This window comes from Athene cunicularia, assembly GCF_003259725.1.
Source record: "Athene cunicularia isolate RWA chromosome 2 unlocalized genomic scaffold, athCun1 chr2_part2, whole genome shotgun sequence".
In the NCBI taxonomy this organism is placed as follows: Eukaryota; Metazoa; Chordata; class Aves; order Strigiformes; family Strigidae; genus Athene; species Athene cunicularia.
In genome coordinates, this window is record NW_020799096.1 from 3,237,791 (window position 1) to 3,250,587 (window position 12,797).

General features: G+C 47.5%; 1 protein-coding gene and 1 long non-coding RNA gene across 4 annotated transcripts in view; one reads left to right on the forward strand and one right to left on the reverse strand.

Moving 5' to 3' along the window:
* Positions 1-260: 260 nt before the first annotated feature.
* LOC113477556 lies at positions 261-8,659 on the reverse strand. 3 transcript variants are annotated; one of them, XR_003397922.1, is made up of 3 exons: positions 8,202-8,659; positions 848-1,060; positions 261-458 (listed from the first exon to the last, which is right to left on the reverse strand). It is a non-coding gene; the product is annotated as an uncharacterized LOC113477556 (long non-coding RNA). The 3 variants fall into 3 exon arrangements; XR_003397921.1 differs by lacking the exon at positions 8,202-8,659 and adding an exon at positions 3,286-3,316 and having other exon boundaries at positions 848-1,070; XR_003397920.1 differs by lacking the exon at positions 8,202-8,659 and adding an exon at positions 3,086-3,291 and having other exon boundaries at positions 848-1,070.
* Positions 8,660-12,434: 3,775 nt separating this feature from the next.
* CRTAP (cartilage associated protein) overlaps positions 12,435-12,797 on the forward strand; it is a 19,271-nt gene continuing 18,908 nt past the window's right edge. Inside the window, exon 1 of the mRNA XM_026843816.1 lies at positions 12,435-12,506. Within this exon, the coding sequence (XP_026699617.1) occupies positions 12,435-12,506 (72 nt within the window). The remainder of the gene's footprint in view (positions 12,507-12,797) is intronic.

The following is a 12,797-nucleotide window of genomic DNA, read 5'->3' on the forward strand; positions in this document are numbered from 1 at the left end:
AGAAAATAATAACAAATCAATAGCAAAAATAATCCTAAAAAAATCCATTCAAAGAGTTATAAAAATAGGTATAAAATAATTCCAAATATACAATTATATAAAAAATCATTATAAAAATAAACCCCCATAATTATAAATATAACATGATAAAAATATTAAAATAATTACCAAAAATAATTTCAAACAAGGTGCAGGAACGTTTGGGGGGTTTTGGGATGCCTAGGTGAAAACTCGTGTGAAAAGAGTTCACAAGACTTGGCAAGTGTAATCCTTTGGAAAATACCACGCACCTCCTGCTCGAGAGCTACTCTTCTTTTCAAAGTGTCTGATCACTCCTGCTCCTCATTCTTCAGATTCTTGCTCTTCGGGAAACAGGGACTACCTCAGAGCCTGCTTTCCTGCTGCCACCTTGTCATCCAAAGTCAAACGTGGCATTGATCATCGTTCTTTCTTACAGACTGAAACAAAGAATTTAGAAACATGAGAGCAAAACTAATGATAAAAAGCATAAAACCCCCCCCTATCAAAACAAGAAAAAATAAAGAGCAAAAATTCAATGAAAAATAGCCTTTCAAATAGTTATAAAAATAATGACAAGATATGCAAAACAGAATACAAAAATATTAAAATATCCTTTAAAAAATAGAAATTTACCAAAATTTAAAAACATTTAAAAAAAAAACCCAAACAATTCTAAACTAGGTGCAGGAACGTTTGGGGATTTTTGGATGCCACGATGAAAGTTCATGTGATAATAGTTCATTCCCCCCAAAAGAGAGAAAAGTCACACTCTTCAAACTTTGCAGTTTGCTCTCAAGAGCACCTTCTTGCTGCGTCAGTCACTTACCTGCTTTCCTCTTTCCGGCAAAGATGCATCTTAAGCATAACATTCATGCATCTGTCCCTCCACACGAGACGCAGGGGAGTCGTGACTTTCTGTGGCTCTCGCTTCCCTTTGCCAGGCTTCTTCCAGTGAAGGTTTTTCAAGCTAAACCGAGGATCGCATCAGCCCGCTCCTGGCTACACATGTGCACCACGTTAAGGCTTGTGAGCATCTGCTCTGAAACGGACTGAGAAAAATACAGTAAAATCCTGGTTAGCGCTTGGAACCTTGGTGATGGGTGTCCCTGAAGGTGGCTTCAGAGCTGAAAGGGTCCTGACCTTTCTGGCAAGTAACGGTCTCCTTGGGAGGGAAGGGAAAGGTGCTTCAGCTGCAAGAGACCTCACTTCCCTTTGCTCCAAACAGGTGGGACGCAAGTCCTGCACTTCTCCAGCTTTACAGGGCTGCTGCAGGAAATACTCTCCTGTCATTCCTGCTAGTGTCACGGAAGGAACTCTTCAGCTGCACCATTTGCACCTCCCTGTCTGGATTCACAAAGAATTCATGTGGCAATTCCTAAGAGCTATGAAGAGGAATCAGAAAATCACACGGAAGAAACTAACAGTCACAGCACAACAACATGGTCACAGAAAGAAGGAAATAGGGGCTCAGCTCTTGGAAGTTGTGCCTACACATCATGCTTGTATACTAATCCTCTGTCTGAGAGATCAACATCAGAGTAAATTCTCTTTCCACGATCTGTCTATGAGAGGACCCAAACTATTCTACTTTAGCAGCTAACATAGAACCAACTCATTCCAAGGCGTCATCCTGAGGAGGAAAAGAGCAAGATTTCAGGCACTGAATGTGATGAGAGGGAAGGAAGATTTTTGAAAGGAAGAGAGAAGAAAAAAAGAAGCCTGGAACAAAACCCTTGAGAGAGCTTCTAAAGAACAGGGAGCATGTCAAAGGCAGATGAAACATGGAACCAGAAACCAGACAATTGTTTCTTCTCGGAGACTAGAACAAACTACCACTAGACAGATCATTTAAAGGTGAAAAAAGTGCTTTTTCCACCTTGCAAATAAATAGTTAGCAAGGCAAATGCCTCAGTGTGTGCGTGTCTTTCTATTTATTGCATGATTTTTGCACAAGTCTGTGTCTCATACCAGTAAAGAATTAAAGCAATGGCCCAACGTGCCTTCTGAAACCAAAGCCTTGCATTCCAGCACGTCCAAGTTCCTCGCACAAGCATTGTGAAAGCGGTGAACTAAACAGCTACTTAATGCTAGAGTCAGGACGAGCTACTGATATGACATATTCTGGCAACAGGAAAATGTCCCCTACCTTTCTTCCCCATCTGTGAACATGCTACGCCTGGTAGAAGCCAGCCCTGCTGTGAGCAGGAGGTTGGGATCATTTTCAAAGTACGTTAACCTGTGCACATTGAGACTGGTTGTATCCTGCAGGGGAGGCGGGCTGGAAACTTAGAAAAAGGAAAAAAAAAAAACCCACTAAACCCCAAACTTAAAAAAGGCATTGTAACAAGGGAAGCCAAGCTTGAAAGGCCACCCGCGGCACGTGGCGTTGCCAGCCCCTTCTCCTGGTACAGCAATGAGCAGCAACTGCTTGCAGGCATCAGCTAGCAGGCACCAGTGACAGGTGGTGCATTTGCTGCCAGGTTGAGAGAAGGCTGAAACACATCACCGAGGGAACTGAAGACAGGTATTTGTCCATTTCTCGGTCAGAATGAGCCTGGGATACACAGAGCTTTAGCACTTTGTTTCTGCAATTGTCTTCCAAGTCGACACATGATGGTGCTGCAGGCCACGTGCTGCAGAGCAGCCCTGCCTAAACAGTCTCCAGAAACTGTCTGCAAGCGGGGTTTCCACTGAGCTGTCACTGGACTAGTTCTAAGGATGTTAGCACCATTAGAGGCTAACAAAAGCCTGTGGGTGTTTGACAGGACATGCTTTCAGAGTGATCTGTCTTTCACCTGGGCTAACACCTTTCTGTCAGAGAAGCTTAGGAGATAGAAGCGGAGGGAAAACAAGGAAACCAATAGAGTTTCCTCTTCTTTACCATTAGCGAGTTTGTCAAGGGTACCAAACTGGGAGGTGCCGATGACTCTCTTGAAGGACAGGAGGCCTTGCAGAAGGATCGAGACAGATTGGAGCACTGGCCAGTCATCGACGGGGTGAAATTTAACATCTCCGAAGACCGGATTTTGCACCTGGCACGGCGCTATGGCAGGCACAAGCATACCTGGGAGAGGAGTGGCTGGAGAGCATCCCCGCAGAAAGGGATGCAGGGGCGCTGCCTGACAGCAGGCTCAGCGCGAGCCAGCAGCGTGCGCCCTGGCAGCCAAGAGGGCAAACGGCACCCGGGGCTGCATCAAAGACGGCAGAAGCGGCCGGGCAAAAGAGGGGATTATGCCGCTGTATTCAGCGTTGCTGCGGCCTCACCTTGAGTGCTGTTGGAAGTTCTGGGCCCCACAAACTGAGAAGGATGTGAAGGTCCTTGAATGTGTCCAGAGGAGGGGCAACCAAGCTGGTGAAAGGGCTGGAAGGAATGTCCTGTGAGGAGCAGCTGGGGACTTGGCGTTGGTCTAGTTTGGTGAGGAGGAGGCTGAGGGGGGACCTCATTGCTCTCTACAGCTTCCTCAGGAGGGCAAGGGCAGGGGGAGGTGCTGAGCTCTTCTCCCTGGTGTCCAGGGAGAGGCTGTGCGGGAATGCTTCAAAGCTGCGCCAGGGGAGCTTTAGGGTGGACATTAGCATGCATTTCTTTACCAGCACTCTATGGGAATGCCATTAGTACAGCCAGCGTTCATTCTTTCAGGGTGTGCTATTTCAGCACCTCTTGGCCTTGCAGGGCCCATGCAAAGAGGAAGGAATGCTCTGAAGACGCACTGCCTCGGAGGGCTTCCTTTCCAAGCGTGACGCACAATGCAGGTTTTAGCTGACCGAGTAGATAGGGTTGCAAGTTCTGGCTCCTGACGGGCTGTCTTCTTCCTAACAGCCTCTGGAGAGGGGGCACTCCTGGCAAGGGAACTCGTCTCTAGCCTCCCTCTGCCTGCTGCTCCAGCAGAGCCACGTCTGCACAGGGGCGAGGGCCTGTCTCTTCACACCTGCCTGGCATCAAAATGTTGGGATTCTTTCACTGAGTCGACACAGCCTGGCAGCTTTCTGACCTCATTTCACTACTTTTGCAGACCGATTCATGACCAGGCATATGCTGGAGGACTGTTTTCTATCCTGCCGTTTATTAATTTAAAAGAAAACCACAAAAAGCAGCTCCTTTGCAGCTGAATAACCTCATCAGGAACTTCATCCCCCCACCGTTGCAGGTGGTTTCAGCTGTGCCCAGCGCATGGCCACCAAGGGCAGGGACAGCCCCTGGGCCTCCTGGGCACAGCGACTGCCTCAGGGCCAGCACCCCAAAGGCTTTTTCCAAAGGGGGGTGGGCGGGGCTGTGCATGGGGAGCCCTGTCAGTCACCCCCAGGTCACAGTGCCCCCCCCATGGCACAATGCCCCCCCATTGGGACAATGCCTACTAACCCCATGTCACAATGTCACCCATGGCAACGCAGCCGTTGCCGTGCGCCGGGGCAGTATAAAAGGGGGCACCTGCCAGTGTCCAGCTGCCAGAGCTGACCGGGGGCAGCCTGAAGACATCTGAGAGGAAGCCCTTGAGGAGAGCGGGGGATTACTGGCAGGAGGCTGAGGGAGGAAGACTGCAGCCTGGTCGAGGCTGTGGAGGTTCTCTGCTGCAAGGCCAGCTCCTGGCAGGGCCACCTTCAAATCTCACCGGATGGATGGATGGAAATCCACCTTCAAGCCTTCCGGGAGCAGATGCAAGCCCTTCAGGAGGTGAGAAGAACCAGCAACCGCTGGAGGTGCCCCAGGCTCTCAGGCCGTTTCCGCTGGAGAGCCGTGGCCAGCCCCAGCGAGGGCCACCGTGAGGAGCACTTCAGAGCTCGCTGGCCTCATCCCCTGCGGAGCCAGGGGCAGCAGCCGTAAGAAACGGGATGGATGCAGGGACGTTGCCAGGGCTCCCAGTGCTTTGGAGCACCCGCTAGACAGGCACAGGAAAGATTCTTGCCCCCAAGGTCGATCAGGCTGCGGGCATTTGGCCACTCCTGGAAGCCCCTGAGATGGCTCCAGGCTGAGGGAGAACAGGGCTTGGGCATCTCCTGGGAGGCGTGACCAGCCTGTGGGACGCGGAGGCAGGTCTTGCTCACCTGCTCAGGGAGTAGCCGATCGCCACTGCTGGGGTCAGGAAGGAATTTTCCCCCGGGGCACATTGGCGCTGGCCCCCGGGGGTTTTTTGCCTTCCTCTGCAGCACTGAGCATGACCACTTGTCAGGGCTCCTCCAGTCCCTTTTGGCCGGGTTACTGCCTGCTGCTCGTGCACCACGAAGGCGGCCTCTCGTGCCCTGCAGCTGGGGGGAGGAAGGCTTTTTTTTCCCCACGGTGAGCTAACCAGTGTCCCCGGGGGTTTTTTGCCTTCCTCTGTGGCGCTGAGCACGGCCCCTGGCCAGGGCTCCTTTGGGCCATGCTGGCCAGGTGCCTGCTGCTCCACGAAGATGGCCCTCGTGCCCCGCATCCGGGGGGAGGAACCTTTCTGGACTCCCATGGTGTGCACTAGGGTGCCCACCTGGGGTTGCTGCTTCTCCTCTGTAGCACTGAGCACAGCCCTATGTCAGGGTTCCTCTGAAATTAGGTGCAGGGACATGTGGGGGTTTTTTGGATGCCAAGGTAAAAATTCATGTCAAAAGAATTCACAAGACTTGGCAAGTGTAATACTTTGGAAAATACCACGCACCTCCTGCTCGCTCCTCCTCTTTTAAAAGGGTGGCATCGGTCCTGCTCCTCCTGCTCCAGGTGCTCCCTCTTCAGGAAACAGGCACTACCTGGCCTGCTTCCTGCTGTCACTGTGTCATCCTAAGTCAAACGTGGCATTGATCAAACTCTATCCTTACAGACTGAAACAAATAATTGAGAAAAACGAGAGGAATAGTAATGAGAAAAAGATATAAACCCCAATTAAATAACAAATCAGTAGCAAATCTAATCCTAAAAATAGCCATTCAAAGAGTTAGAAAAAAAGGTATAAAATAATCCCAAAAATACAATTATAATAATACAATTATAAAAATCTAAGAAACATTTTAAACATAATATTATAAAAAATAATCAAAAATATAATTCCAAAAATAATTACAAACAAGGTTCAGGAACATTTGGTGGTTTTTTGGATGCCAAGATGAAAATTCATGTGAAAAGAGTTCGCAAGCCCTGGCAAGCGTAATACTTTGGAAAATACCACGCACCTCCTGCTCGCTCCTCCTCTTTTAAAAGGGTGGCATCGGTCCTGCTCCTCCTCCTCCAGGTGCTCCCTCTTCAGGAAACAGGCACTACCTGGCCTGCTTCCTGCTGTCACTGTGTCATCCTAAGTCAAACGTGGCATTGATCAAACTCTATCCTTACAGACTGAAACAAATAATTGAGAAAAACGAGAGGAATAGTAATGAGAAAAAGATATAAACCCCAATTAAATAACAAATCAGTAGCAAATCTAATCCTAAAAATAGCCATTCAAAGAGTTAGAAAAAAAGGTATAAAATAATCCCAAAAATACAATTATAATAATACAATTATAAAAATCTAAGAAACATTTTAAACATAATATTATAAAAAATAATCAAAAATATAATTCCAAAAATAATTACAAACAAGGTTCAGGAACATTTGGTGGTTTTTTGGATGCCAAGATGAAAATTCATGTGAAAAGAGTTCGCAAGCCCTGGCAAGCGTAATACTTTGGAAAATACCACGCACCTCCTGCTCGCTCCTCCTCTTTTAAAGGGTGGCATCGGTACTGCTCCTCCTGCTCCAGGTGCTCCTTCTTCAGGAAACAGGCACTACCTGGCCTGCTTCCTGCTGTCACTGTGTCATCCTAAGTCAAACGAGGCATTGATCAAACTCTATCCTTACAGACTGAAACAAATAATTGAGAAAAACGAGAGGAATAGTAATGAGAAAAAGATATAAACCCCAATTAAATAACAAATCAGTAGCAAATCTAATCCTAAAAATAGCCATTCAAAGAGTTAGAAAAAAAGGTATAAAATAATTCCAAAATTACAATTATACTAATACAATTATAAAAATATAAGAAACATTTTAAACATAATAATATAAAAATAATTATAAAAATATTTACAAAAATAATTAAAACAAGGTGCAGAAACATTTGGTGGTTTTTTGGATGCCAAGATGAAAATTCATGTGAAAAGAGTTCGCAAGCCCTGGCAAGCGTAATACTTTGGGAAATACCACGCACCTCCTGCTCGCTCCTCCTCTTTTAAAAGGGTGGCATCGGTCCTGCTCCTCCTCCTTCAGGTGCTCCCTCTTCAGGAAAGAGGCACTACCTCAGAGCCTGCTTTCCTTCTGCCAATTCTGTGGCACTGATCACTGTCTGTCCTTACAGACTGAAACAAATAATTGACAAAAACGAGAGGAAACGTAATGAGGAAAAGAATATAAACAAACAAGAAAAAGAATAACAAATCAAGAGAAAAATAATCCTAAAAATAGGCATTCAAAGTGTTATATAAATAGGTATAAAATAATTCCAAATATACACCTATGAAACTAGAAATATATCATTCTACAAATAACACCATAAAAATAATTAAAAATATAATTCCAAAAATAATTACAAACTAGTGCAGGAACGTTTGGGGGGTTTTGGATTCCAAGGTTAAAATCCATGTGAAAAGAGTTCATAATTCTTGGCAAATGTAAGACCTTGGAAAATACCACAAACCTCCTGCTCGCTCCTCCTCTTTTAAAAGTTGGGGATCAGTCCTGCTCCTCCTCCTTCAGATGCTCCCTCTTCAGGGAACAGGGACTACCTCAGAGCCTGCTTTCCTTCTGCCACCTTGTCATCCAAAGTCAAACGTGGCATTGATCATCGTTCTTTCTTACAGACTGAAACAAAGAATTTAGAAACACGAGAGCAAAACTAATGATAAAAAGAATAAAAAAACCCCTATCAAAACAATAAAAAATAAAGGGCAAAAATTCAACGAAAAATAGCCTTTCAACTAGTTATAAAAATAATGACGATATGCAAATCAGAATACTAAAATATTAAAATATCCTTTTAAAAATAGAAAAAGATACTTATGAAAATATAAAAACATCTTTTAAAACATACTTCTAAACTAGGTGCAGGAACCTTTGGGGATTTTTGGATGCCAAGATGAAAATTCATGTGATAATAGTTCATTCCCCCCAACAGAGGGAAAAGTCACATGCTTCAAACTTTGCAGTTTGCTCTCAAGAGCACCTTCTTGCTGCATCAGTCACTTACCTGCTTTCCTCTTTCCGGCAAAGATGCATCTTAAGCATAACATTCATGCATCTGTCCCTCCACGCGAGACGCGGGGGAGTCGTGACTTTCTGTGGCTCTCGCTTCCCTTTGCCAGGCTTCCAGTGAAGGTTTTTCAAGCTAAACCGAGGATCGCATCAGCCTGCTCCTGGCTACACGTGTGCACCACGTTAAGGCTTGTGAGCATCTGCTCTGAAACGGACTGAGAAAAATACAGTAAAATCCTGTCAGCGCTTGGAACCCTGGTGATGGGTGTCCTTGAAGGTGGCTTCAGAGCTGAAAGAGTCCTGACCTTTCCGGCAAATAGCGGCCTCCTTGGGAGGGAAGGGAAAGAGGGAAGGGACAGGTGCTTCAGCTGCAAGAGACCTCACTTCCCTTTGCTCCAAACAGATGGGACGCAAGTCCTGCACTTCTCCAGCTTTACAGGGCTGCTGCAGGAAATACTCCCCTGTCATTTCTGCTAGTGTCACGGAAGGAACTCTTCAGCTGCACCATTTGCACCTCCCTGTCGGGATTCACAAAGAAATCATGTGGCAATTCCTAAGAGCTATGAAGAGGAATCAGAAAATTACACCGAAGAAACTAACAGTCACAGCACAACAACATGGTCACAGAAAGAAGGAATTAGGGGCTCAGCTCTTGGAAGTTGTGCCTACACATCATGCTTGTATACTAATCCTCTGTCTGAGAGATCAACATCAGAGTAAATTCTCTTTCCACGATCTGTCTATCAGAGGACCCAAACTATTCTACTTTATCAGGTAACGTATAACCAATTCATTCCAAGGCGTCATCCTGAGGAAGAAAAGAGCAAGATTTCAGGCACTGAATGTGATTAGAGGGAAGGAAGATCTCTGAAAGGAAGAGAGAAGAAAAAAAGAAGCCTGGAACAAAACCCTTGAGAGAGCTTCTAAAGAACAGGGAGCATGTCAAAGGCAGACGAAACATGGAACCAGCAACCAGACAATTATGTCTTCTCTGAGACTAGAACAAACTACCACTAGACAGATTATTTAAAGGTGAAAAAAGTGCTTTTTCCACCTTGCAAATAAATAGTTAGCAAGGCAAATGCCTCAGTGTGTGCGTGTCTTTCTATTTATTGCATGATTTTTGCACAAGTCTGTGTCTCATACCAGTAAAGAATTAAAGCAATGGCCCAACGTGCCTTCTGAAACCAAAGCCTTGCATTCCAGCACGTCCAAGTTCCTCGCACAAGCATTGTGAAAGCGCTGAACTAAACAGCTACTTAATGCTAGAGTCAGGACGAGCTACTGATATGACATATTCTGGCAACAGGAAAATGTCCCCTACCTTTCTTCCCCATCTGTGAACATGCTACGCCTGGTAGAAGCCAGCCCTGCTGTGAGCAGGAGGTTGGGATCATTTTCAAAGTACGTTAACCTGTGCACATTGAGACTGGTTGTATCCTGCAGGGGAGGCGGGCTGGAAACTTAGAAAAAGGGAAAAAAAACCACTAAACCCCAGGGGCACGTTGCCACCTGGTGTCACCATGGCAGCACAGGCACAGCAAGCTGTTACCAGCAACACCTTCACAGCCAGCTTAGTTTTCCTTCTCTCAACCACAGTCAGCGAGAGTTCTGTTTGCAGACTGTTTGTCATTGAGTCACTGGGAGGAAAGAAAAACACATCCCTTTCGTCCTTAACTGGCGGTGTGCTCTCACCCATCTACCCTGCTGGAGGTCCGTGGGAATCAGCTGATGTAGAGAAGTACCTACACACCTGTCCTGGTTTGGACCCAGAGGGCAACTGAGCACCATGCAGCCCCTTGCTCACTCCTTCCCCCTCACAGATGGGGAGAAGACAATAAAAGGCTCAGGGATCGAGTCTAGGACAGGGAGGGATGGCCCACCAGTTATGGTCACAGGCAAAAGACAGACTTGATTGGGGCCACAAAAAACATCAATTTAACAGAAGGAGGAATGGGGAAGACAATGTTCAAAGTGATGGTGCCACCATGGATGAGCAGCTTCCTATGTCAAGCATGACCTCATACAGTATGGAGTGTTCCTTTGGTCAGTGGGGATCGGCTGTCCCGGCAGCCCTGCACCCTCCCAGCTTCTTGTGCACCCCCAGACCACTCACTCGGTCACTCACTCACCAGTGGCATGAGAAGCAGAAAAGGCCTTGACTCTGCCTAAGCGCTGCTTGGCAATAACAAAAACATGTCTGTATTACCAACACCATTTTCAGCACCAATCCAAACCACAGCCTCATACCAGCTACTGTGAAGAAAATTAACTCTGTCCCAGTCAAAAACAGCACAATGACCCATCCCAGGAAGAATTCAAGACGGAGAGGGAGCTCTTCCTTCAGAGAAGCAGAAGACTGTTCTGGCCTGAAGATGTTTTGGCAAGAGGGGCCACTCAACAATTAAAAAGCCAGTAAAATCCAATTAGAAACCAACTAAACCCCAGTAAGAACCAATTTAGAAATAAAAGAAATATGCTTTCCTCTCCTATTTGGCTCTTTTGAGACTACAGACTCCTGCATCCCATTCTGGTCTCCCCAGGACAGGAAAGACACTGACCTGAGTCGTGCAAGCCCAGCCCAGCACCTTTGAGATGGTGAGGGGCCAGGGCACACAAGGGCAGGTGGAGGGAACTGCCGCTGTGCAGCTGGGAGAAGGGAAGGCTCAGGGCTGGGGCTGACTGCTGATCTGCCAGAACCTTGGAATTGCTCTCCTCACCCAATACCATGCAGAAAATCACCCTGTTTCTCTCCCACATACACTTCACTAGGGCTAGTTTGGGGATTCAGAACAGCAAAGTAAAAAAAAAAAAAAAAAGAATGAGCTTGATTTCCCCCAGCTTGCATCCATGTTCTCTTTGGTAGGATACAAGCCACGGGCTCATCTATCTGCTTCCCACGACACTGATCAAACAAGAAATATGAGAGCATTCAAATGCGAGTGGTCTTTGCCAATGTGCATGGAAGTCACATCACATCTCCACTTCATAAGACCTGTGAGAAAAGAACTCCATCGTAGTAGGAACAAATCATGGAAGTGGACCTTTGCCATGAAAAATGGTTCTACAGAAAAAAAATACCTCTGTGAGCTCCCAAGGTCCTCTGGCTTTCAGGTCTTAAGCCCAGAGCCAGTAGGGAACTGGCCATAGCATCAACTACTTTGTCAGAGCCTGATTTCTAATCAACAGCACTCTTTGGTTTGCTCCCAGGTGGAGCCATGGAGTAGGCTGGCAGGTATCCAGCACAGGCTACTGCAGCCCAGGGCTTTGCAGCAAACCTGGGAACACACTAAACTGACAGCCTGGGTGCACCTCAAGGATGTCAGTTTGCTCTGGACAGAAGTAAAAACACTGGGGCTTTTTGCTTTGCTTTGGTTGGTTTAGAGGGGGTTATTTTGTTTTTTTGTTGTTGTTGTTTGGGTTGTTTTTTTTTTATATGCTACAGCAGTGGTTCTCAACCTGTGGTCCGCAGACCCCTGGGAGGCCGTGATGTTGTCACAGGGGGTCTGTGAAGGCTCAGAGCAGGGGAGGGGGGGAACGTCCATCCCCAAAATGCGGCAAGCACTGCGCCTGCTTTTCCCACAGCCCCCTCCCCTCAACGCTCCTCTCATACTCAAGCCCCCCCACGCCGCCTGCCCTGATGCACTAGTATTTTCGGAGCTAGTACGGTTGGTGGGCCCCACTTAAACTAGGTGTTTTTTCTCTTCCAGACATTTTCTTAACCCAACAGCCCTCTTTAGGGCCACAACAGGGCTGAAGTCTCTTCCTCCAAGCGGTGGCCCTGGACCCGTACACAAAAATATGTGGTGACTGAGCACAGTCAAACAAGGGGAAAGGTGAGAAGAATTGTAAAAACTTTTCATCAAATTTTAATGTAAAAATTGGCATCAGATTTGGATATAGCATGTTAAAATACCATAAGATGGGCCATTGGAGCAAGAAGTGTTGATGCTATTGTTTTAAATTCATATGGCATCGTTGCAATAAAGATAATATGAGTGTGTGCATTAACAGATTAATTTATTTATTTCCCCTTCTCTCCAAATTTGAAGACCTTCCCCCAGGGGACGAGGGAAGCCCCCCCCCCTTAGCTGAGCACAAAGGCCTCGTACCCCTCCGGCCATCCCCCCCCAGGAGCTGCAGGAGGCACCTCCCGCTCTCCCGGCCAGCACCAGGGGCGCTGTCGCTGCAGCCCGCCACGCCGGCGGGACAAAAAGGAGCTGGAACCATGGCCCCCATCGGCCAGTGGCCACCTGGGCCTCCAGGAGGCTCTGGAAGGAGGACGATGACCAAATCCAGGGCAAGCCGGGAAATGGGGGAGAAGCCCAGAGCGGAAAGAAAGGGGCAGAGGTTCAAAAAGGATGTCCCAAAAGGGGCGGTCTCTCATCCCGGTGGTAACCGGGGCTGCTCCTCCTGAGCTTCCCCAGCAGGCCCCTGCAGGGGAGGGCGGCTGCACTCCGGCCCTCGCAGCCGCCCCCACAACGCCGACACTGCCTCAGCCCCGCTCTGTCCCGTCCCCTCGCTCCCTTCCAGCTGTTTCCCCCGCCGGCCGCGCACACCCTGCCCGGGGCGGCGCCGGACCGGCTGCTCC